This window comes from Sinohyriopsis cumingii, chromosome 19 (genome assembly GCF_028554795.1).
Source record: "Sinohyriopsis cumingii isolate HCF-2022 chromosome 19, ASM2855479v2, whole genome shotgun sequence".
Lineage (NCBI taxonomy): Eukaryota > Metazoa > Mollusca > Bivalvia > Unionida > Unionidae > Sinohyriopsis > Sinohyriopsis cumingii.
In genome coordinates this window covers 9,038,521-9,065,016 of record NC_142979.1, presented here as the reverse complement: position 1 = coordinate 9,065,016, position 26,496 = coordinate 9,038,521, and the positions used below count along the sequence as shown (strand labels likewise).

The following is a 26,496-nucleotide window of genomic DNA, read 5'->3' as shown; positions in this document are numbered from 1 at the left end:
ATTGTTGTCAAGGATAAATTTCAAACTAACGGATCAGAAAGGAAATTTGCTTGATATACGCGGAGAAACGATAAGTATCAATCTGCTGGTGAAATCGTGAGATTCTTCGATTCTGTCCACGGAGAAAAACAGGCCAAAAAAATAAATAAAATCCAGGGAAATTTTCAAAATTAATATATTTTTTTTAATTTTTGTTTTTTTTTGTTGTTTGCGGAAAATATTCAGGAAGATTCAAGAGTCTGCGATTTCCTTGGCCTTGTTCTCATCGACAAGTTTTTTCAGCTGTCTGATGCGTGAACTTGTAATTTTTTTTGACTCGTATGCTTCTGATAAAATCAACCTAGCTTTTTCTACCAGCGTCGATAATTTAACAAAATCCTCGACGCGATCATCGCTGACTGTCGCAAGTGATTGATACATCGCAATCTGGATTTTCTTTATTAATTTGTATTCGGATGGTAGCGTGTATTTGTATTCAAGTTTCCCTTGAACAATCGTCTCAAATTCGGATCGGATTTTATTCGCGTCCAACTCCGATGGAAGATTTATATTTTTTTTTCTCAAGTCATCGATAGCTTCGATGATGTTATTTATATTTTGTTCTTCCATATTATATTAATTTTGTAATATTCAATTATTCTTCGTCGCTCTCCGAATCAAATATTATTGGGATATAGGAAAATTCGATCCAAGTACCAAGATTATATGAAAATGTTGCTTTATATTTTTTTTCTGCTGCAAATTGCACCGATTGTGAGTTAATTTCATAATATTTCGCGGCTGCGGTCATCGACGTGAATATCATCTCCTCGCCTGTTGCTTGATTTATCGATTTAACCGCCTTAGCTAGTCGCCGTCCGCGACCGGTATTGCCGGATCTACAATTTTCACTCTGTGTTACTGCGCGAAGATTGGAAAGTTTATTATTGAGTTTGTTTCCGTCGATGTGATCGATAACAAGGCCTATCTTGATAGGTCCGTGATAACACTCGAATACAAATCTGTGATTGGAATACGCAATTTTTCTCTTTGCTGGACCGAAAGTAAATAACAGATAACCCGAATTACAAATATGACCAACACGATTTTTCGTTTTGATATTTCTGACGGTGCCATCAGATGATGCCTCGTAACCCTCGATGGTTGGATGCGATCTATACTCGTGTGTGATTTTCATTGCAGGAATCGTTGATTTCATTTCCATATACAATATTCCATTTGTCTAAATCGTAATTTGCCTTGAATCGATTAATATAATCTTCTTCGCATGTTATCACCGACGAGGATTTCTTTTTGTAATATCTGAGCAATTCCCGATAATTTTTCCCTCCACAGGACAAACACAATCGAGTCTTTCCTCGAGTGCCAACTTGACAAACTAAACATCGCTGTGGTCCTTTACTGCCTCGTCGAATTGCATATATATGAGCGCCACAATAATCGCCTCTGCAGGATTTGTCGCATGATTTTGTTGATCCGATTGGTATCCATTTGCACTGCATTATATAATTTAAACATTTGTCTAAAATATAATAATGGACATATTTGATCTTGATGAGGCAGAATATATCATACCTGAGGTCGATCGCGCCAAGAGAGAGTTCCTTGATGATGGAGCAATTCACACTTGGTCGACATGGAAAACTAACGCTGTTGACGCTACGATGAATCTGGAACGGGCCAAGAAGATAATCGAGCATATAAAATTCGAACACAAGGAAGAGCGATTTATCTTCGGAATAAAATTCATCGCACAAATGCCTGATGACACTTGGATTATTCGCGATAAACGAGATCCCGTGCGTGGCGGTAAGAAAAATGTCGTTCTTGATAAAAATTCGAAGCCAGGATTATTATTGGGAATCGATGGTCCTTATTATGCTAGGGCGTACCCATCTAGCGCTGTTGTTTATGGAATTTATCGGCTAAATAATAATCCCGACATGAAAAATCTACCTGCGATGAAAGAATCGCCGATGATAAATTGCGTGGCTGAGCGCGTTATCGAGCACATGAAAAACGCTCGTCGTGGATCTGGTCTGACTCAGTTGAGGTTGAATAAAATTAACTCATGGGCAAAGACAGTTGTTGATGGCGCATCGATTGACGATGTTGCTGTGTTGAGCAAGAAACTTAAATTTCCTATCACGGTGAAAACGCTATCGGGAGAAATATTATACTCGTCGCCGTATAGATCCCGAGGAGTACCAATCGAAATTATTGATCATAATTCACATGCGTGGTCGCAGTCGGTAATGATATTCCCGCGAGATCGCGCTGTTAAATTTTATCCCGTGGAAGACGCAAAAGACAATTCCGATGCCATGTTTCGATATATCAAAATATTAGCCGCATCTGATCCGATATCGGTTTGGTTATTCTCGAGCGAAGAAAAATATGATCAGTTTATCTTGCCTCGAGGAGATATTTACCGTGATGAAAAATTGCATGAATCGATGAAAAATATCGCGGTGAAATATTCGTCAAATCCTGATCAGTTACTGACAAATTGTTTTACTGTTCCGTCTGTTGCTGCTCACGCTGCCAGAGAGAGAAATTCGTGGAAACCTACGAGAAATGAATACCTCGCTGATATTCAACTTAGCTGTATCGAATACGGCCATGGCGGATTGTGGAATACCAAGTATTATTTCGAAGATATGATATCCGTTGATATGAGCGCGTGTTATCCTGGAAGTTTCCTCGGATACGGCGATTGTGCGGATTATTTTGCTAAATTTGGTCATCCCACCAGCGAGATGACAAGAGTGGCAATTAACGGACCATTACCTGATTTTGTCATGACCGGATTCGCTTGTGTTACTTCATTCGAGTTTGCTGAAAATTTACATAAAATTTGCTATATTTGGTTCGGTCGGCATTTCTCTCAACGCAGATGGGTCCCTATAGTGTTGTTGAGGTATATGCTGGATTCGTCAATGTTAATATCGTTGACGGTGAGCGAGGCGATTATATCATACAGGAAACAAACTAAGGTGTGGCTACCGACGGATTGTGAAAACGCGAAAGATATCGGAAGAAAAATAATTGGCAAATTTACTCAAGGAGGATCCGTTGATCATAAACACCGACACGCTAGATTGTTTATCAATGATGTCGAGATGGATTTTATTATTGCCGATACAGTGTCGCGAGGGATATTTTGCAACAGAGAGAATATTATCATTGATGGAGAAAAATTAGGTACCGTAATTAGCTATCTCGATGGAGAATCAGCGCAGTATACGCATTTGAGATCGTCGATGCTCGCTTATGTGAGTATAAATTTACTGTCGATGATAAATAAATTTTCTGATATCGCGGTAAGGGTCGCAACGGACTCGTTTTATATCGATAAGAAATATCAGTATAGGCTGGATAATTTAATCTCCGATGGTTCTTGGGGAACTTGGAGGATAAAAAACGAGGATATCCTAGATTACTGTGAAGACGCCGATGTCGAAGATTGCGATAAATTTCATCGAGATAAATGCGAGGAAATATCGACGGCTGCATCTGCATTTGACCCGATTTCACGTAACAAATTCGTTTACATGAATGGTCCTGGTGGTAGCGGTAAAACAACGCGAGCGATAAATTTATTTGCGAAATCTGATATGATAGTGTTGACTCCAACTCACAGATTAGCGCGAGAAATAAGGCAACGCGGCGTTGATTCTGGTACTTATCACAGTTATTTCAAATACAGCGGTGGATTATGGGATTCGGCTCGCATGGGAAATAAATATATCAACAGAATTATAATATTTGATGAAATTTGCACAGTAAATTTAGTTGTATTAAAATCGTTCCTAACCTGGCTGGAGGAGAAAAATACAGCCGTGATAATGTGCGGAGATCATGGCCAGCCTGATCCGATTGATGGTGAATCTCCTCACGAATGGCTCAGAAACTTCGTTGACTATTACGAGGAAATCGACGCCGATTATAGATCCGATGATATTTTACTGACTGAGTTTAAGAAAATAATTCGATTACAACCGAATAAAATTCAATGTGACGTGATGAGAAGAATAATCGACGAGACTCCGATGGATATTTTTCTTAATTTGTGGCGTCCCGATCATTTGATCGTTGCTAGTAGGAAAATTGTTCGTGATATTATTCAGGATATGTTATTCAAACTTCATTGCGAGAAATTTCCAACATTACAGGTGCCATTATGTTACAGGCCCGCTGATACCAGGAAACAAAATATCAGTGTTACTTTACCCTGCGGAGAGGAAAAGATCTTGGTCTTGAACGATATTATTCTTGTTGATATTAATCTTGTTAATGATGCGATAAACGAAGAAAGATCGCCATGGAAACTTGGATATGCAACAACGATACACTCGTCGCAGGGATTAACCGTGGATGGCCAAGTTTGGATCGTCGATGATAGAATTTCCTGGTCAAATTTAGTTTATTTAGCCGTGTCTCGAGTAAGAAAATTATCTCAGTTAGGTAGAATTCGATTTCACATTAATGACGCTGGCGGTAGTTGAGTATCTTTCGGTATTATTTGTAATTCTTCCTTGGTAAATCCGCGCTGTGGCGCTAGCGAATCTAGAAAATAAATTGCTGGTCTTCCCGATGATCTTGTTACGGCTGATATTTTGTGTGTTGTAACGCTCCAATTTGGATCGGTTGCTCTTTTTCTTCCTCCTTCGGCCTCGCCTTCTTTATATAAATACCTGACCGTGACGCTACCTAGCACAGGTGGAATTGCGGAATCTCGCTTTAGTGGTATATTCGATTTTGTAATCGCAATTGCGGGTTTCATTGATATTATTCGTGTTGTCTCGTTATTTAACGCGTTAATCACGTGAGGCAATCTTGTTACCCAATCATGAGATCGATTATCTTGAATAAATTCACGCGCGTACTGATACCCGAATAATCTTTCCGCTAGTGTTTTATTGAATCTTTCAACGATAGCCTGATTGTGATGAACACCTACAATACCGCGACGGATTTTAACATTGTTCTTTTTCATCAATGAAGTAACCGCGCCAAGAAATTCTCGACCTGGATCAACCTGGAGAAGCTTCGGCCATATTAATGGAGATCGTGAATAAATTTCGCTAAACGCCTTAGCGATCTCCGTTGCTGTTTTATTCGATAACGGTTCCGCTTCTTTATACCTGCTGGCGATATCAACAACCGTCAAGACATATTTATATGTGACTCCGTCGACGGTATCGTAAGGAAGAAACATTAAATCAGCCTGATGGACTTCATTAGGGACACTGACGGTGAAACTTGCATATGGTATTTTCTTAGGCGGAGGAAGATATATTTGCCAGACTGCCTGTTTCGATAACCACGATTCAGCGGTGGATTGTTTTACTTTGGCGGCTTTAGCGAGTTTGGCTATTGCTGATTTTCCTCGCCAGAATCCTCGCGGAGAATAATATATTTGCTCCATTATTATTTACCAGCGCCGAGTACTAATTTACCTTTCATCGCGCCTTTTATCAACCAAGTTGCCAATTTTTCTTTGAAACTTTTGTCAGGAATCGCGTTTAGTGCGTGAATTAGCCTAATATCAGCGAGATGTCTTTGTTGTAAATCTCCGCTGCGATACGCAAGATCATGATAGTAACACGCGTTATCGATGGCGTTTACTGGATCCTCGCCGGGATTTGGTTGATTTTTATCGTTGAGTCTTATATCGAGCCTTGTTCCGGGTCCGCAGTAATTGTATCCTGGCAGATGCTTTTCTCCGGGATATTTCGCCCAGGGCAACCCGGGTAGATTTTTCATGGAGGCGGTAATGTCTCCTCCGGTTCTTCTATTTTTTTTTTTACAAATCTGAATTTGCGCGTCTTGCAAACTTCGCATTCTCCTGCAATTGCGTTCCTGTTATTGCGTGTGACGATTTCGGTTGGATTTATCGTAGCTGTGCGCGTGCGACACTTAACACAATATAGATCCATGTATTCTAGTAACATGAATGTAATTGATTTTTCCGCCACGAAGAAACGCGAGCAAGCGAAACACAACGCGGTGTTACCAAATTCGATAAGGATGATAATTATTGGCCCGTCTGGTTCTGGAAAGACGCAATTGTTGCTAAATTTGATAATGCGATGGCTAAAATGGGATAAATTGTATTTGGTTGCGCCATCCGTTGATGATCAGCGTTGCTATCAAGTACTAAAGGAATTTAGCGACAATACCGACGAAGGCACGATAGAATTCATCACAGACATCAATGAAACTCCATCAGTGGAAAATTTAGATGGCGATGTTAATAATCTTGTTGTTTTTGATGATGTTATGCTGGATAAGCAAACTAATCCGGCTAGGATATTCTCGCGTGGCCGACACAAGAACACCGATGTTATTTACGTGACGCAGCGATATACGCAAATTCCAAAGGTAATTAGGGACAATTGTAATATCTTATCGGTGTTCAATGGCGTCGATACTCACACGCTGAGAAATATTCATCAGACTTGGTGCAACGGCGATATGGACATAAACAAATTCAAAATTTTCTTCAGCCGCGCCCAGGCAACACCGCACGGTTTCATCACGATTAATCTTCATGATCCGCGTAGTAGATATCGAATCGGTCTTGATCAAATTTATTCATGAAAAGGCAGCCAAATCTTCGCAAACTTCAAATTTCTCCCCCCCCCTAAAATCGTTGTCCAAAATCAATGATTTTTGCACACAAAAATTGCAATCGGTGACGAATTTACGCAAATTAATTCTCGCAGGAAGGCTTATTTTTTAAATCTGAGGCTTCTACGGAGAAAGTTCTCGCAGGAAGGTTTATTTTGGTCTGGGGATCTGGTCTGTACAACTTCCCTGCTGCTATGTGAGAAAGCTTGCTAGTAGCTTCTCGAGGGTCAGTGGTTCTTTCTGGGGTTTTCCCGGGTTCTTCCTCTACTATAATACTGGCTGCCATGTATAGCCTATCGTGTGCTGAAAAATGGCATTAAACCCCACAACGACAAGATTTACTAAAACTATTTGGTCATGAATTACAAATACTGAAGCCAGGGAAATTTTGGTCACAGTGACTTTCTTTGGTTGCAAGAGTAATAATTCTAGCATGAAAATAGCTTGAAATAAATTTTACTTAATTAAGTGTGAAATATAGGTCACAGTGACATACTTTTGTAATGGTGTTGTACCCATTATGAGGATTCTGGCATGAGCAGTTGGACTGAACGCAAGTTAGTAAAGCATAAAATGTGGATCAGTGACCTACTTTTTGCTGTGGGTTTAGTTCTTAAGATGCATCAATTGAACAAATATTAGTTCATGTTTAACAGCATATATACAGTGCCAAAAAATGCCCAGATGTACAAACTTACCCAAAAATGTGCTGCTAATGTACATGTACATATGCCCTAACTAAGTCCTTCCCCATGGGTTAGGTGATATAGAACACACTTCAGACTGTTGCTTGTTAAAAGGAATGGTTGGAATGTGGAGGGGTACATGTATACAGGGCCATAGAGAGTCATCTCGGGTCTTGGGGTAAGAAACACCCAAGCCTCTTCTAGTTCTTGTTAGAAAAAAGAATCTTTTATAAAATTAAAAAGTGTTGTTTGGCCCAAGCCCCGGGGATATAACCTTGTTGGCCCCCCCTTGTCAGCCCTGTATGTATATGCTTCTATCTGTGCTGACCACTAACATCAATTCTAACTTTAAAAAAACCTCATTAGTCTTTGATCTAAATTAATAAGTTACAAAATGAAAATTAATACTTTAAAATTGAACATGTTAAAAGTAACTTCTTGTACATTTAAAGTACTTATGCATTACAAGTCTTTTGATGAGTTAGTTCCAATTTCGTCACTTTTAGTTTCTAATGTTCACAAGTTTTTGACATGACAGTTCTTTGATACATTTGATTTTAAAAGCCAGTGTGGTTTTAATGAGGAAATAATGTCATAAATGTTATTCTAGAAGTAGCAACCATTCTGATCACATGATACACATAATTTTGCACAAGAAATATTATTTTTCTTCATCACATCAAATCTGGTTTTTAAAAAAAACAGTCTGTCTTTTTTAAAGTCATGTAGTAGTTCTGATAAATGTATGATGCATGAATAACTGTTCAGATAACCCCACATGGCCACCTACCCTACCTGCAGCACAAGCTATTAATAGATCAGTCAAAAGATCCAAGTTGTGATTTAATGAATATACCTGTGTGTAGAGAAAGACCCCTAAAAATCATATCACAGATTTTGGCTCAAAACTAGTTCCATACAATTCCTATTTCCTGCACTGACTTTAAAAATTAGAAGAACAAAAAATTTTTAGAGGAAAATGTATCAACAGCTGAATTTCGCATGCAAGAATCATCAATTGCAACTAACTCAGCCAATTATTACTTTTACTCTTGGATCCCAGGTCTCATCATCGTTTACAGTGGGACAAGGGAGATAATACACTTTCCTGATGGAACAGATCTGACAAACAATATGCATTTGAAGTCTGATGTTAGTTATTTTGATGAACAAAAATGTAAACAGGCAGATACAACTGCAGACTACAGTGAATGGAAATATAAACACAAATTCTTAAGAAAATCATAAGCTTTTCCTCATACAGTTACCATTCATTCAATGTGCATGACTTCAATCAACTTTACATCCTGCACTTGCATTGCTTTTTATGAGGAAACTATTCTTGAAAACTTAACACCAAATTCAATATAAAAATTTTAATTTAAATTGGTATTTAAAATTTAAAATTTAAATTGGAATTTAATATTTAAAATTTAAATTCTACTTTAAAATTTTGCAAAAGTACTGTCTTACTAACTAGTAATGGATCTCCATGGTAACCAGAAGGCTAAAATATGTTAATTTATTGAACATTGTTAAATATGAGGTCCAAATAAGCCTGCTATTGCTAACCCAGCTGGAATAATGACCTTGACCTCATCATTTTGACCTCAAAATTTTGCTTTTTCAGTTTTCCATGTTTATATTTGTAACAAGACATCTTTATACATCTTTTCCTTGTAAGCTGATCCATTGAACTTGATAACAGCAATTAGCATTTTACAGGTATCTCCATGAGTCAACAGCCATCAATATCTATTGGAAGAAAGTGAAACAACATTACCATATGTACTTGCATTATGCAACAAAAGATCAGGGTCATTGCAGTTGGCAGTTGAACTCATCTTATAAGCAAGTATCATGAGGGATTTATACATAAAACAAGACTAAAGTAAAGATAAGGTGATTTATTTCAGAATCAGAAAAATATTCAGCCAATACTACTGGGTAAAAATTGGGAAAAATAGTCTCAATATAGAATACTGAAAATTCTGAAAGATTAGGGTTTAGCACAGAAGCAATAATCAATAAATTTTGAAGTATAAAAATATACTCCACAATGCATGACAATGTATGAAATTAGGTTATTTACATAAATATATATAAATGATTATTTTAGAACTTAATACGCAGACAATCAGAACAATATGTACATATCTATCAAAATGTATATTTTACAAAAATGTTTACTATACAAGAAGATCCATCTAAATGCAATCAAGGAAATTTCTTTTCAAATATTAAAAGGTTTGTGACTATGTAGAGACCAATTATGAAGTAAAATACGCTTCTTCAATAATACTCATTTGATATTTTAAAATTCCTTCCACTACCTCATAAATCAGGTCCTCTGTAAGTCAAAGAAAAATATCCATGTATCCAGACCTGTCTTATCACTAAAAGTGTGTTAAAGACCCCTCTGGGGACCTAAGTGGTTACAGCACCTGTCTCAGATGCAGAAGGTCACAGGTTCAAACCCCTGCAGAGTCATACCAAAGACTTTAAAAAATTATACTAACAGCTGCCTTTCTTAGTGCTCATCATCAAGAGGTTAGTGTTAGGCCTGGTCGGCCTGGTGTCAGGATGTGACTGAGTGGAACATCATGCTACATGTCTGCCGCATGAAACCCCAGTGCTAGACATCACTTTAAACTGCCACACTGCAGACATCGTAGTGATATGACTAAAATTATTAAAGCTACATTAAAAATCCAAATCATACACACAAAGTTCCAAAAATGTAAACATAAACTACAGTGAGACTTAAGAAAAACAAACCCCTTCCAAAATAATGTATATATGAAGTACTGCAACCACATTCTCTCAAAAAGTCCCCAATTTTATGTCGAAGTGCATCATCATCATGATACAGTCCTAAATTGGGTTCACATCAAAGAAACTTCTACTCACAGGGTGGAAGATGTTACACTCAACAGGGTATGCACTCTGGTTGCGGTACCCTTCAGGAAATATGCACGAGTCAAATATATATAAAATCAGAGTGGAATTGTGCAAAAAGAAAGCCTGGTAACATTAGGGTCTTGTATTGCAAGATGTCAGCAACTTGACCAGACTATGCTACTGTCTTTCCTGGATACAATGCTGACAAGTTTGGAATATTGTTAGTTTCCACTGAAGGAGCAGCAGGAAAAAACAAAACTTTGGTAGCAGTAGCTTAAGACTTCAAGAAATCACCATTATCAGAATTATGCACAAGTTGTGATAGAGATGGTAATGGTGATGGAACAGCCTTGTTCCAGTCTGCATTGATTTGGTGATTAGATGTCCTGGAAGACTTTATTACCGAATCTGGTACCAGTTATACTGTACATCTACGACAAAGCTGGAGGTTGTTGTGGCTGGATGTTGTTCACTGTCAACATAATGAGTCCTAGACTGGCTGTCAAGTAGAAGGAACCAGTTTGTGGGTGTAAGCAAGATGATTCCAGAACTTGAGTGGACGGGGTCAAAAAGGGTTCTGAGGCCTAGTATACAAAAAAAAAATGCCAGTACTGATAAGTACATGCAATATTGGGTTCTTCAGACTGGTTTTTGTGGTTCAACCTAAGCCAGTACTGATAAGTACATGCAATATTGGGTTCTTCAGACTGGTTTTTGTGGTTCAACCGAAGCCAGTACTGATAAGTACATGCAATACTGGGTTCTTCAGACTGGTTTTTGTGGTTCAACCGAAGCCAGTACTGATAAGTACATGCAATATTGGGTTCTTCAGACTGGTTTTTGTGGTTCAACCGAAGCCAGTACTGATAAGTACATGCAATATTGGGTTCTTCAGACTGGTTTTTGTGGTTCAACCGAAGCCAGTACTGATAAGTACATGCAATATTTGGTTCTTCAGACTGGTTTTTGTGGTTCAACCGAAGCCAGTACTGATGTGTATGTATAACATGTGGTTAGGTACCAAGATTTTCTGCAAGATGGGTTGATATTGCTTATCATACAATGAAACAAACAAATGTGATGTAAATATTCATCTCTGTAAGATGGGTTGATACTGCTTATCATACAATGAAACAAACAAATGTGATGTAAATATTCATCTCTGGTGACAAAAGAACAAAATTCAGTGACAAAAAAGATGGAGTATACTTCCCAAGTGATGAGAAAACTCCTTTCATCACTAAGACTTGTGAATGGTGCAAAACAGGTGTTTGTCTGACCTCCATAAATGTACATGCGTAATAGACATTAAAAAAGCAGTAAGGAAGGAATGATGGGATTTGATCCGATCCTTCTGTCCAAGAGGAGACCACTCTCATCTGACTTTCATCACAGGAAACAGATAAACTGAGCACTATTAGTTCTCAAACACGTTAAAGGATATTGTTACTGTTAACACCTTTATTCATACTAAGAGGTCTTGATTTACAAGACAGTGGAAGGACCCATAATGCATTATGATCAGATAGTGGAAGGATTCCTAATGCATTATGATCAGATAGTGGAAGGATTCCTAATGCTTTATAATCAGATAGTGGAAGGATTCCTAATGCTTTATAATCAGATAATTGTAGCACTCCCAATGCATTATAATCAGAAAGTGGAAGTACTCCTAATGCATTATGATCAGATAGTGGAAGGACTCCTAATGCATTATGATCAGATAGTGGAAGGACTCCTAATGCATTATGATCAGATAGTGGAAGGACTCCTAATGCATTATGATCAGATAATGGAAGGTCTCCTAATGCATTTTGATCAGATAGTGGAAGGACTCCTAATGCATTATAATCAGATAATTGTAGCACTCCTAATGCATTATAATCAGATAGTGGAAGGACTCCTAATGCATTATAATCAGATAGTGGAAGGACTCCTAATGCATTATGATCAGATAATTGTAGCACTCCTAATGCATTATGATCAGATAGTGGAAGGATTCCTAATGTTTTATAATCAGATAGTGGAAGGATTCCTAATGCTTTATAATCAGATAATTGTAGCACTCCCAATGCATTATAATCAGAAAGTGGAAGTACTCCTAATGCATTATGATCAGATAGTGCAAGGACTCCTAATGCATTATGATCAGATAGTGGAAGGACTCCTAATGCATTATGATCAGATAATGGAAGGTCTCCTAATGCATTTTGATCAGATAGTGGAAGGACTCCTAATGCATTATAATCAGATAATTGTAGCACTCCTAATGCATTATAATCAGATAGTAGAAGGACTCCTAATGCATTATAATCAGATAATTGTAGCACTCCCAATGCATTATGATCAGATAGTGGAAGGACTCCTAATGCATTATGATCAGATAGTGGAAGGACTCCTAATGCATTATGATCAGATAGTGGAAGGTCTCCTAATGCATTTTGATCAGATAGTGGAAGGACTCCTAATGCATTATAATCAGATAATTGTAGCACTCCTAATGCATTATAATCAGATAGTGGAAGGACTCCTAATGCATTATGATCAGATAGTGGAAGGACTCCTAATGCATTATGATCAGATAATGGAAGGACTCCTAATGCATTATGATCAGATAGTGGAAGGACTCCTAATGCATTATGACCAGATAATGTATCTGAAGAGGAAATGTGATATATGATACTGTTAAAAAATACTGCAAAACAAATTATTATTAAATCAAAATAACAGCCATACAGATGATTATGATATACTAATACAATCAGGACCAAGAAATAAAATGGTTGGTCAAAATCATTTAGCAAAAATATGGTAATGAAAAACAAGGAAACAAAAGTTTGTGTACCTCCAAACTATGTATAGCAATTTCTTATTTTGATAGATCCCACTGATAACACAATAACTGTACAAGCAAAATGTAACTGTTACAATACACTTACACCAGTCAACAAAACATATCATTCACTTAAAGACAAAGTATCAAGTGCTCTTGTTTTGGAAAGGCAAACCAAAGCATAATCAATGCTCACATAGCTCACCTGGAAAGGTAAACCAAAGCATAATCAATGCTTACATAGCTCACCTGAAAGGTAAACCAAAGCATAATCAATGCTTACATAGCTCACCTGGAAAGGTAAACCAAAGTGTAATCAATGCTTACATAGCTCACCTGGAAAGGTAAACCAAAGCATAATCAACACTTACATAGCTCACCTCGTCCTTATATATATTTGAATGAAAGAAATCATTACATTGCAAAATGAAAATGAAAATCAACCAACACAAGGTAAAAAAATACATTACAATGACAGAGGGAGTGAACAGATTTTCATAACTCATTCAGAGAATTTGATGAAATGAAGGACACTGAAAATTTTACTTATTGTGCTTTCCTGTAAATGAACAATGAAAGAAAACACTGAATTGCAAAAGTCAAAATATAATTAGGGTAAACAATCCACTAACCTTCTTACCCAGTGTTCTGTGAATAAAATCAAAAATTTATACCCTGGTACTGTGGCCCATATTTGACATATTTTGGCAATACTTTGCAGGTTATAAGTCCACAAAACTCATTCTAACACAATATAATCATGTGACAGACAAAATTTCCATGTGAGCGTTGATTGAACTGTTAGAAAACATTCTAGTCAATTTTCAATCAGCAGATAAAATAATGGCACTTTTTTCAGCAGTGGAATTTTGTCAAAAAGTAGTTGAATCTCCATGTTAAAATGTCAGAAAATCTTCCTTAAATACGATGTGAATTTAAATAAATAACATGCCTAATTACTGGTGTAAGTAATACCTTCACATTCTTTCCTTCTTTAAACATATTCCAAAATATCTGGCAAACTCATTTTTAAAACATCACAGCACTGTTCAATGTACATATGCAAATATCACAGCACTGTTCAATGTACATATGCAAATATCACAGCACTGTTCAATGTACATATGCAAATATCACAGCACTGTTCAATGTACATATACAAATATCACAGCACTGTTCAATGCACATATACAAATATCACGGCACTGTTCAATGTACATATGCAAATATCACAGCACTGTTCAATGTACATATACAGACATCACAGCACTGTTCAATGTACATATACAAACGTCATGGCACTGTTCAATGTACATATACAAACATCATGGCACTGTTCAATGTACATATACAAACATCACAGCACTGTTCAATGTATGTATGCAAACATCACAGCACTGTTCAATGTACATATGCAAACATAACAGCACTGTCCAATGTACATATACAAACGTCACAGCACTGTTCAATGTACATATACAAACATCATGGCACTGTTCAATGTACATATACAAACATCACAGCACCGTTCAATGTACGTATACAAACATCATGGCACTGTTCAATGTACATATACAAACATCACAGCACTGTTCAATGTACATATGCAAACATCACAGCACTGTTCAATGTACATATACAAACAATTTGTAATGAGTCAGTTGAAAGAGTCAGGAGCATGCTCATGTGAGCAGTTGAGAATGACTGGCTACATTTATCATCATGAATCAACATTTTAAAAAATAAAAAAGAAACCAGATGCCAAGGAATGAAGCACATGGGGGAAACATGTTACCCAGGAAAAAAAAGGGAGTGTATAACATACAAATCAGAAAAAAGCTGTGGTCATTAAAAAAAAAAAGTTTTACTGTAAGTATCCTCAATTATGTCATCTTTGTTGGGGCTCAAAGGGAATTGCCAGAGAAAACTTGGGCACTAAAACACCCTCAATTTTTCCACCAATATCCGTTTTCTTGTCCTACCCTGCATTATATCTAGTATTCCACTTTCTCATCAACATCTAATACACATCAGAACTTTAAGATGTTTTATTTTGCACTATACTGCCAATATTGTGTGGACATACTGTGAACCAGCAACTCACCTACCGACTACCTACCAATTGTAACACAACATAAAGGTATAAAAAACATTCTCTACTGTGAAATCAAAGTTAAGGTATTGTAATGAGTTGGTAATTTAAAAAATTGAAGAATAACATTGTTTAAGTATTTTTCTTTTAAATCATTGTTTTTTAAAGATCTGCCTGACAAGCTATTATCAATGTCCAGCCTTAAAAGCCAGATTGTACTGGATGAAAGGCTATAAGTAACCTTACAGTGAGTCAATTTACATATTTCATTAATAAATAATTAGCCTGATTAAACTTAGAGTGAGTCAATTAACATACTGTCAATTAACATATTTCATGAATACATAATTAGCCTGATTAAACTTAGGTGACGACTTACTAAAAATGCATGAGAATGCAGTCCATACAAAGGGTTCCCATACTCATTCACAGTACAATACACAGTTAACCCACTGAGGGTAACATATTACAAACAGTTTTTATATATGAATGTTTACCATTGAGTAAACATGTTTATTCCTACTTCCAACTGCACTGGTATTCAAACCCTTTTTATGCATTATAAACTGTAGGTCACTGTTTCCTTCTTTGGTTTTAAGGAAGCAGTATTGACAGAAATGCATCCACTTATCAAGTTTATTGATTGGAATATAAATACCCCAATAAATAAACTTTTAACACAAAATTTCTAAAAAGGTACTGAAGCATGAAGTCAATGATACCTCATTCTTCAAAAAGGCTTGGTTTGATTAGGTTTGGTTTTTGCTTTACTGCACAGCAAAGCAAGTAGTTTCCTTAGTGCCAGGGTCTTTATTGCACAGCAACGCAAGTAGTTTCCTTAGTGCCAGGGCACTGGAGGATTATGCCCTGCCCAAGGTGACCCCATGGCAACCCAGGCTGACTTGATCATAGAAATTGAGTATATGTTTGTGTGTGATTTGAATTTTTAATGTAGCATGATGTCCCACCCAGTCACATTATCCTGACACCAGGCCAACCAGTCCTAACACTAACTTCTTAATGCTGAGCGCATAGTGAGGCAGCTGTTAATACCATTTTTATAAGTCTCTGGTATGACTCGGCCAGGGTTCAAACCCGCAACCTCCCGCATCCAAGGTGGATGAGGAGAACCTGAACTGCATCCTTTGAATGATGAGTCCAGCAAACTAAGCCAACACAAATGTAAAAGTTACTGAGATGCTTCCACACACCAAGTTTCATGATTCACATGTGAAAGTTGTGACTCTCAGAAAACAGACAAATACTGACACTCATCTTGTCCCAACAACAATTCTAACATTTAGCTGTAATAACAGATCTGGTTCTATGCTCCTGACAGCCTAACAGATCTGGTTCTATGTTCCTGACAGCCTGGCAGCCTAACAGATCTGGTTCTATGTTCTTGACAGCCTGGGAATTGTTATGCTAAGCAAATAGATAGATAATGTGAGTTTTAATTAGCTGTTCCAAAGCTGGATTCATAAATGAGATTACTTATACTTCTGTTAGTTTTGAGCACAAATATTTTGGAGTAGAATTACACATTATTATGTCATAACCAAATGATGAAAGCTTAAATTAAAGAGGAGTCTCCAGATGGGACTAGTGCTCTACAGTAAAGAATTTTCATAAATTCAAGAAAGAATCCTTTCTTCTTTTTGACCAATGAGTGCTGAAACATCTCTGATATTCTTGAGTGACAAGATTTTCACATTAGCTTTGTGGCAGCCATACTGGTTGATAGACCTGTACCATTTTCTTTTAGGACAAACTTGGCACCATTAGGAGACTTTTAGTGAAAATCCCATGTTGATACATCTATAACCATACATTCAAGAAACTTAGTAGCAAGATTTTCAATATCTTCATTGTAGCAGTGATATTCGAGATCAAATCTGAAACATTTTCATTCAGGACCAACAAGATTTAATAATTAGTATTCTGGTGAAAACCCATGTTGATATGACTTTCCATTAAGCAGAAGTAGCAATGACAAATGTTTTCAAGATGGCTGCCTGGGTGGCCATACTGGATATTAGATCAGCGTTATTTTTATTTAAAACCAACTAGGCAACCTAAAACATTTGGTGAAAAGTAAATTATGATAAGGCTGTTAAGTAAAAAAAAAACAAGATTTTCAAGATGACTGCACTAGTAGCTATAATGGATATCCAGGCAGCATGATTTTAATTTAGGCCCAATCAGATGTCATAACTTTATATCGCTATGACTTTCTGTTGAGGAGGAGAAACAATAACAAGATTTTCAAGACAGCTGATGTGGTCACCATACTGGATGACATACTGGATGACATCTTAGCACCAGTTTCATTTTTAAGTCCAGCTTGACATCATATGAAGTCTTTTAATGAAATTGTCATGTTGATATGACATCAGTTTAGGTGGAATAGTGATAAGAAGATTCTCAAAATGACTGCCATGCTGCCCATACTTGATGACCATGCAGAACCACTCTGATTATAGACCAACTAATATCATAAGAAGTCTTGTCAATATGACTTTCTATTCAGAAGGAATAGTGACAAAAAGATTTATTCAAGATGTCTGCCATGGTGGCCATTTTGGACATCACACTGACATAATTGTTTCTGTAGGGCTCACTAGGCATTATAAGAAACTTTTAGTGAAACCACCATCTTGATTTGACCAACATCTTGATTTGACCATCCATTATGGAGAATCAGTGACAATAATATTCTGAATATAGCAAAGCCATCTTGCATGTCACCATAGCACCACTTAATTTAGGACTAAACAGACTCTGGGATGAAAGTGTGTGTAAAGTTTCATGGCATTCTTCCATCTAGTTTGGAGGAATAGTGATAAAAAAAACTTTGTTAATGGACAGACACACTACGATAACAGACGACAATCCCATAATCTCTTCTTGTGCATGACCAATAGAACCAAAAACTGAAAAAGGTTTACCTTTTGTTTTACCAACCAACCAAACCTATTTCACCCAAGCTATCATAATGACCTGTGAAAACATGGAAAATTCTGACTAACTGCTTATTTAATAATATTCTGTATATTTAGTGGGTGCAAAAGCCAATGGATCCATTTGGTACAATTCTGACTGTGGTGTCTGAGAGCTGTTTTGCATCCCAAGGTCACTGTGTGACATATTCAAGGACATAGAGGTGGCAGTTACTGGAAATGGTTGTCCAGGATAACAATAATTGTGAATGAAGTTTCCTTCTGTGGGCAAAACCGACACCATCTCTGATTTTGTTGCAGTGTGATTTTCAGCACGAATTTGCTGGGATTCCTCAGGAGATTCCAGTGGGTCAATTGACTGATGTAAATTCTGAAGGGAAAGCATTTCCTGAAATTTGGGATTTATATGGCACTCATTAATTTTCTTATCCTGAAGTGAATAAACCAGTTCACCTTCCTTGTTAATGATGTCTCCAGATTTCCTGTCCTTGAACTTCATCTTCAGATGAACTGTATGCTTAGTCACCACATCAAGGTTGTGAACGCTACGGATGTGTTTGTCCAGGTTTCCACGGAGACCAGTTTTGTACAAGCATAATGAGCAGACATAAGGTTTGTAGTCCTGCAAGACATAAAAAATATTTGCATTTTGTATGGGAAGGTTTACAGTCCTGCAAGGCATAAAAAATATTTGCGTTTTGTATGGGAAGGCTTACAGTCCTGCAAGGCATACAAAATATTTACATTCTGTATGGGAAGGCTTACAGTCCTGCAAGGCATAACAAATATTTGCATTCTGTATGAGAAGGCTTACAGTCCTGCAAGATATAAAAAATATTTGCATTTTGTATGGGAAGGCTTACAGTCCTACAAGGCATAAAAAATATTTGCATTTTGAATGGGAAGGCTTATAGTCATACAAGACATGAGCATATTTGTTTTAACAAGAAGACCTAGCGCTGCAAGACATAAGTACATTTGTTCTTAACAGGAAGACATAATCCTGCTAGACTATATATATTGTTACAGGAAAGATTATTTACATATTTAGGGTAGGGTTTTCAGGAAAGATTATGGTACCTGCAAGACATGAACATCATTGCTTTTTACAAGAAGGTTCAATGCCAGGAAAATAAAAACAATATGACACCATGGATCAAATAATGTCCATATAATTAAGCTAAAATTTGGTCTATCATGCACTGAAAACCCACAAAAACAACAACAATGGCTAATGACTGGTTTCTTTACATCGTGAGCATAAATGACAAGACCTTCAGTTAATCAATTAAATTGTACAGAGAAACATGACATCATGTGCCAATGAACACAATGACCCAGTAATGGGCACTTCATATATCATCCTTATAACAAAATCCTAATTCTATTTTCTCTTTTCTTTATAAAGATTTACAAACTGGCCTTAACTAAATTAGAAATTTGTTCATGGAACACAAATATCCTACAATAGTGACTAAACTCAAAATCAAACCAGACAAATGAACAGACTGAACTAAATATTGATAGTAACACTTGTATATTTCTTTTATATTGTGCACCTGACCCTTCGTCATGTTCATGATTGAGGGTTGTGGAGTTTTGCCTACCTGACTTTTGTTGTCATCATTATATGTGGTAAACAAGTAGATCATTACAATACAAGTTCAGGGCTTAGCCTTACTTATGACTTAATGGAATTAGTTTTTCCAGAAAACAATTTGCATCATAGGTCAAGTGGGCTTTATATATATATATATATACAGTGTGACCCTGCTTTAACATGGTAGTTGGGAGCCATAAAACCCGACCGCATTAAATACTGAACCGTGTTATATGCAACCAAGTCAGTTAGCTGAAAAAAATGTACACACCCCCCAACAACAAAAAATTGGGGGAGGGTGTGTAATAAATGCGGACGGTAAAATGCATGCTTCGTCGGCACAGTTACCATCTTGAATTGATGCATATTAAATGAGAAATACACCTGTAGTGAAAACAGAGAAGACATAATATAATAGTTTACTTTATTGAGAGAACCATTAATTGGTATATATACGTGAATCCTGTTTATATATAAATGTCTAATGTATAGCATGAATAGAATATCAATGCCGTGTACTCACATGCGAAACTCATCATATACATTGAATCCAAAATACAAGTGATTCCACTGAAAATATGCACACACAGCTTTAAAATATTCGTTAATTTTGTAACAGGTCATATTGGTCTGAATTCAGTGGAAAAACAGAGCACAATCACGTAACGAATGATGAAGCACATTTACTTTAAAGTATGTTCCAAATCAATAAAAGTTAGTTTGCGTTTTATAAACTTTTTCCCTACAAAAAAAAAACTTTCACAGCACAGTTAACGTGTTCCAGTCACGTTGGAAAATGCAAAAATCCATCAGATTCCATCACTTTTATTTAAGTTTGGTACTGACTTCCTTTGAAGAAAAGTTTTTTGCTGTTATTGAAAGATTGTAGTCGGCTTTCTTTGATGAAGGGAGCATGGAGAACCAAACGAATGCCCATTTCTTATTTTGGCGGCAACATCAAATAATTGTATTGCATGATTGAGACTGGTATTTTTTCCATTTGCTGAGCACGTTTTCATAACAGTCGGTGCTTCAAAGGTAATCTGTTTCATTTGAAATTTCAGCAAACTATTTTATCTAGGTACATTTTTAAAAAGGAATTGGCCGTCGTTTAGACTATTCTAGTTACTGTACCTCCATGCCTACTGAATAAGCTAATAAGTAACATGTATTTTTTATATGCATCTTTTTTTTTTACATTTGTGGTAGTACTGTGATGCTGCCTTCCATGCATGCGTCTGAAAATTAACAAAGGGTCAACGGACGATAGAGACGCAAGTGTTCTGATGATTATTAATTTAATTCTGAGTGAAACGAAGAGGAATTTCACTTACCATGCACATATAAATTTCAGTCTTTGTAAATATATTAATTACTAGCGAGCGGCCGAAAATCCAATGAAAGATTACGAGACAATGCCTCGTCTGGTTGATCTCCGTTACCAGAAATGTCAACAACAAAAAATCGGATATTTCACAACATACTGAACTCATGCTAGATGTCAGGATAAGCGGATTATGATATAACAATACATTGTTTGGACGGTTTGTCAGTATGGACAAAGAATTTGTTTATGTAACAATATATAAATTTCAGTGCATTTTATATCCAGTTTGCGGCTTCCTTTCATGGGGTCTCTGAATTTCTGCACTCCAAACCAATGGTTGTATATAAAATTTTAAACAGCCAACAATGTCGCCAACAAATAAAAAAAGCCACATGGTATGTTTTGCAGTCAATAAGGAAAAACAATCCAAGTGTGCGACATTGGCGAAGACCTACACGATCCCAGAATAAACTTTTTATGCGTTTTTTCTTCTTCTTACTTTTAAGAAGAAAAAAAATACTTTTTCGTGTACGAGAAAAATACTTTTTCGTGTACGAGAAAAATGCATATAAAATTTCAGGAACCAAGCGATCGTCTTGTATTATTCATATGCGATCTCTTCCCCTAGATGAAAAGCAACTTTTTACGGTTTTTTTCTCGTACTTTTTAAGATTTTTTTTGTGCACAAGAAAAATACATGTATATGAAATATCGGGAGCCATACCACAACCGCATTATATCCAAATTCGCGTTATAACGGAGCATGCTATAGCGAGGTCATGCTGTGTATATATATATATATATATATATATATATATATATATAATTGTTTGGTAAACAAATTTTTCATTCCTGTTTTATGATCAGTCTTTAGAATCACATACAGTTGTGTTCAGATATATTGTAGAGGAATTATTTGTTTAAATTATTCACTAGAATTAAAAAGTGCTCACTGACTTATAAAACTAAAACACTACTTTAGGATTATTGACGACTCATTCCAAGACATTCTGGACATATCAGTGTGGTACATCAGGACATTAAAGACTATTGGAATTCATTCAGAACATTCTCTAGTTTTGGACCTGTGTTAGGATTATTTGTGATTTAATTCACAATACTGTAAGTGTCTCTTAAATTTACCCTTTGTGTTCAATAAATAAATAAAAAATTATTTTACTGAATATATTGGTTTTGCTTTATTCTGCTACTTAGTTTATGACAGAGACATAACACAATAAGTTTCCAAATTTCTGGCAATACATAAGTAAGAAAGAAATGTATTCAAACTAACTTCAAGCATGCCTAATTTTAATAATACCAATGTAGGTCCCTCTAGACTGACTTATGTGGGAATAGGCAGACATTACTGACTGAGTGCAAAAGGATCTAACCTCTATCTACACGGTTCTTTGGTAGGTTGATTGATTGATTTACTGATTGACTGACTGATTGGCTGATTGATTGATCAATAAAACCAATCAATAGATTGATTGGTTTCAGCCTGGCTGATTGAACTTTCAACCCCTGTAGCTCCAGCACTGCTTTATTGTTGTTAATGTTATTATGGACTTAATGCCATTATTCAATACGTGATAGGATATATATGGCAGCCAGTGTAACTGGTTGAGGAAAAACCAAGGAAAACCACCGACCAATGGGAAGATACTGTCATACTTTCACACGTACCCACACTGGCCGAGGCTGAGATTGAAAACCCACATGGACAAAGGTGACATGTCAGCAATTATTGCTTATTATAATGTATATGATAATGAGAGACTACTAACCTTATGTGTATGCATCAAACGTATATGCTTATTTAGTCCAACCTGATCAACACAAGCATAACTGCAGTCTTCAAAGTTGCACTTAAACTTCTTCTCTGTAATAATACAACAAATAATCTCAATCTTAATGTGCTGTACAGTTGCTTTAAATACAATTCTCAGCAAGCAATATTCATGAATATGATACTGAACCATCATGGTTAAAGGAATTATTGAAAGTACATGAAAAATGGATCCAGCTGTTCTTGTAAATTTATCAATGACAACTGTTTATGCAATATCGTAAAATACTGAATGATTCTGACAATGTAAAGTTAACGGAGAAAAAAATGATCATATAATAATCACAGAAACAAAACTGTGTGACTTGAAAAATGAAAATGGGTCACACTAGTATTCATTCAACAATTTTGTTTGACATTACAGAGATAGTTTGAACAGCTAATGATCAACCTTTATAACTTAATCTGAACACTCAACTATAGTAAATCAATTAGCCACACCAATTACGCTGTCCTCTCTCGTAAAGCTTATTCCACCAAATAATGGCCATCTGACATTTAAACTGCAAATTTTATTATTTAATGGAGTGCTAATACAATTTGCATCTATTCCAAATTTTGTACACAGGATGTAAAAAATAATGTTAATCCATAAATGTTAATCATAACCTTACAATTTTTGATAGCACAGCCAGATAACTATAGACAGAAAATGTTAAACGCATGTAGCAATAGAGTGAAAACATAATGAAATGCTGATAAAATGGCCCATACATTTTTATAAATAATGAATACACAGAATTTCCTGAATTTCTTAAAAGAGAATGAAAATTATATATTACCACTTATTGTATTAATATAAACTCTAACATCGGAAACTCACCTCCATGATATTTGACATGTCTATTCAAATAACTCTTTGTTACAAACTTCTTGTTACAGACCTCACAAGTATACAGTCGTTTGTCTGCAAAGCAAAAGAAATCAATATATACCTATTATACTAAAATTACAGGGATACAGTATCAATTTATATCAGCTTAAATTAGTGTGTGTGTGCCTCTGTGGATTTTTAACATAGCATTAACAATTTTTTGGTCATATCACTATGTCATCAGTGTGGCATTTTATAGTGATGTCTAGCACTGGGGCATCATGCCACAGACATGTAGCATGATGTCCCACCCAGTCACATTATCCTGACACTAACCTAGTAATGCTGAGTGCCTAGCAAGACAGCTGTTAGTACCATTTTCATTAGTCCTTGATATGACTCGGCTGGGGTTCAAACCCGCGACCTACTGCATCTGAAAAGGACGCTCTATCCACTAGGCCACCGGAGTAGTTGCTTAAATTAGTTGTTGTTGTTGTTGTTATAGGGTTTAATGCCATTTTTCAGCACAAGATAGGCCATACATGGCGCCCAGTATTAATGGTGGAGAAGAACCCAGGAAAACCCCGGAAAGAACCACCAACCCACGAGAAGCTACCAGCAAGCTTTCTCACATATCCACATTGGCAGAGCCTGAGACTCGAATCCACGCAGACAGAGGTGAGATGGTAGTAATCTGTAACAGAGAGCGCTTTAGACCACTTGGCCACTCAAGGCCCCCTTAAATTAGTTGTAAATATCAACTTTTCTTTGTCATGATTCCTTGTTGAATACCCATGCCAACAGGAATTTAATCGCAGTAGGCAACAGTGCACAAACTGGTACTGACAAAAAGTACCAGAATGACTCCTGTCTCAAAATTAAGTCACAGTGATATAGTTTTGATATGACTTTTTTACACTCTTTAAAATGCAATTCTCTTGAGTGTAGGAGAAATAGGGTCAAAGATACTGAGTGTGTAATGAACAGACATCTGAAAATACCAGTCACTTAGGTACATAAATTATCTTATAGTGACCTAGTTTTGGTATAGTTAAGTTAAACTCGTTTATATGCTTCCATGTGCCAAGTTTATGAGCAAGTTAGCAAGTGTCCAAGATATGGAGGGTGTATCAAATAGATAGCTCTAAACATATAAGTCACTCAAGCATAACAGTTAGATAACAATGACCTAGTTTTTATATGGTAGAATTACTCACTGTGATTTGCACTCATACTGCAATTTTCCTAATAAACAGCCTAAGATACTGAGAATGTAACAAACAAAGTTCAAAATAAAGGTCACTAAAGTATAAATGATTATGCTGACCTAGTTTTGGTAAGGTCAAGTTACTCTCATTAAGATGCATCCACATACCATAAGTGTTGATGAAGTATGGTCCATTATATTGAGGACGTAATGAATGAATAGCTAAAAATTCAGAAGTACAAGTCACTCATGTGAAAATTAGGTCACACTGTCTCTATTTACCAATTTTCATCCATGTATTCGAAAAAGAGTCCATGATATTTGTGCTGTAATGAGCAACTTGCTGAAAATTCAAAAGTCACTGAAGAGTGCATATTAGGTCACACTGACATAGTTAGGCATGGCTGAGTAACTCCTTGTGATATGTTCCCACATGCCATTATCATAAATGTAGGTGAAATAGGACCTAAAATTATGATTAGCTGTAACAAAATACTGAGCAAACAAATGAACCACAAGAATGACTAGTCATAAAAGCTAAATCCCATCACAACTTTCTTGTCATGATCACAGAAAAGCTAAATCCCATCACAACTTTCTTGTCATGAACACAGAAAAGCAGCAGGTGATATACAGATGCAAGTTGGAATTAACAAGGACAAAATCTACAAAATTTTGAGAATAGGTACCAAGTGTTCTGGAAAAGCAACTTTTACCAAGATTTCCATTCAGACAAACATGATTTAACTTTGTTCTGAATCTACATGCCTAATTAAACAAGTATAAACCCATATCATCAGACATAACTAAGGACAAAGAAATGAAGTATAAAATAGACTTGATAGTGATAGTGAGGCTCATCTACATGCCAACAGAATATATAGGTTCCTGTAACCCAGCTGTGTCATGAATATCCATGTCAAGCACAAGAAAATGCATGTATATTTGCAAAACTGAATGTATCGAAGAGAAATATTACAGATTTAAAATATGACCTATGAATGTACTGGACTCTGTAATTTTATATCAAGTCATGAAGAATACTGTGTGAGACTCGTCAGTTTTTGTATGGGTTTTAGCAGCATTTGAAATACATTACTGGCTAAATCATGTCAAGGAAATGGGAGTCATGGGCTTTTCCCGCCGACCCATCAAAGCAGCATTTGAAATACATTACTGGCTAAATCATGTCAAGGAAATGGGAGTCATGGGCTTTTCCCATCAAAGCAGCTGACCTGGGCCAACCTCAAGCCTGCAATCAGTCTCTCCAACTGATATCAAGCCTGCAATCAGTCTCTCCAACTGATATCAAGCCTGCAATCAGTCTCTCCAACTGATATCAAACCTGCAATCAGTCTCTCCAACTGATATCAAGCCTGCAATCAGTCTCTCCAACTGATATCAAGCCTGCAATCAGTCTCTCCAACTGAACTACTCTGGCTCAGCAAAATGACAAAAAATGAGAATATAAACATTTCGAAAAAGTATAGGAATTTATCTATTAAATAAAACTCCACATACACACACAAAATTGTTTGTAGTAAAATATTTCTTCAATAATACCTACCCAATCATAATACCTATGGAG

General features: G+C 36.3%; 1 protein-coding gene across 2 annotated transcripts in view; it reads right to left on the bottom strand.

Moving 5' to 3' along the window:
• Nucleotides 1–9,214: 9,214 nt before the first annotated feature.
• The window catches only part of LOC149775118 (uncharacterized), a 62,661-nt gene continuing 45,379 nt past the window's right edge, over nt 9,215–26,496 (bottom strand). Inside the window, exons 6-9 of one of the 2 annotated variants that reach the window (XR_016416606.1) lie at nt 23,711–23,794; nt 22,826–22,920; nt 13,349–18,730; nt 9,215–13,305 (exon numbers count right to left, since the gene is read on the bottom strand). Coding sequence is in view for 1 of the 2 variants with exons in the window: in XM_089944205.1 (XP_089800331.1) it covers nt 18,185–18,730; nt 22,826–22,920; nt 23,711–23,794 (725 nt within the window). In the remaining variant the exon portion in view is untranslated. Of the gene's footprint in view, nt 18,731–22,825; nt 22,921–23,710; nt 23,795–26,496 lie in introns of both variants that reach the window. The other variant, XM_089944205.1, reaches the window with a different exon arrangement.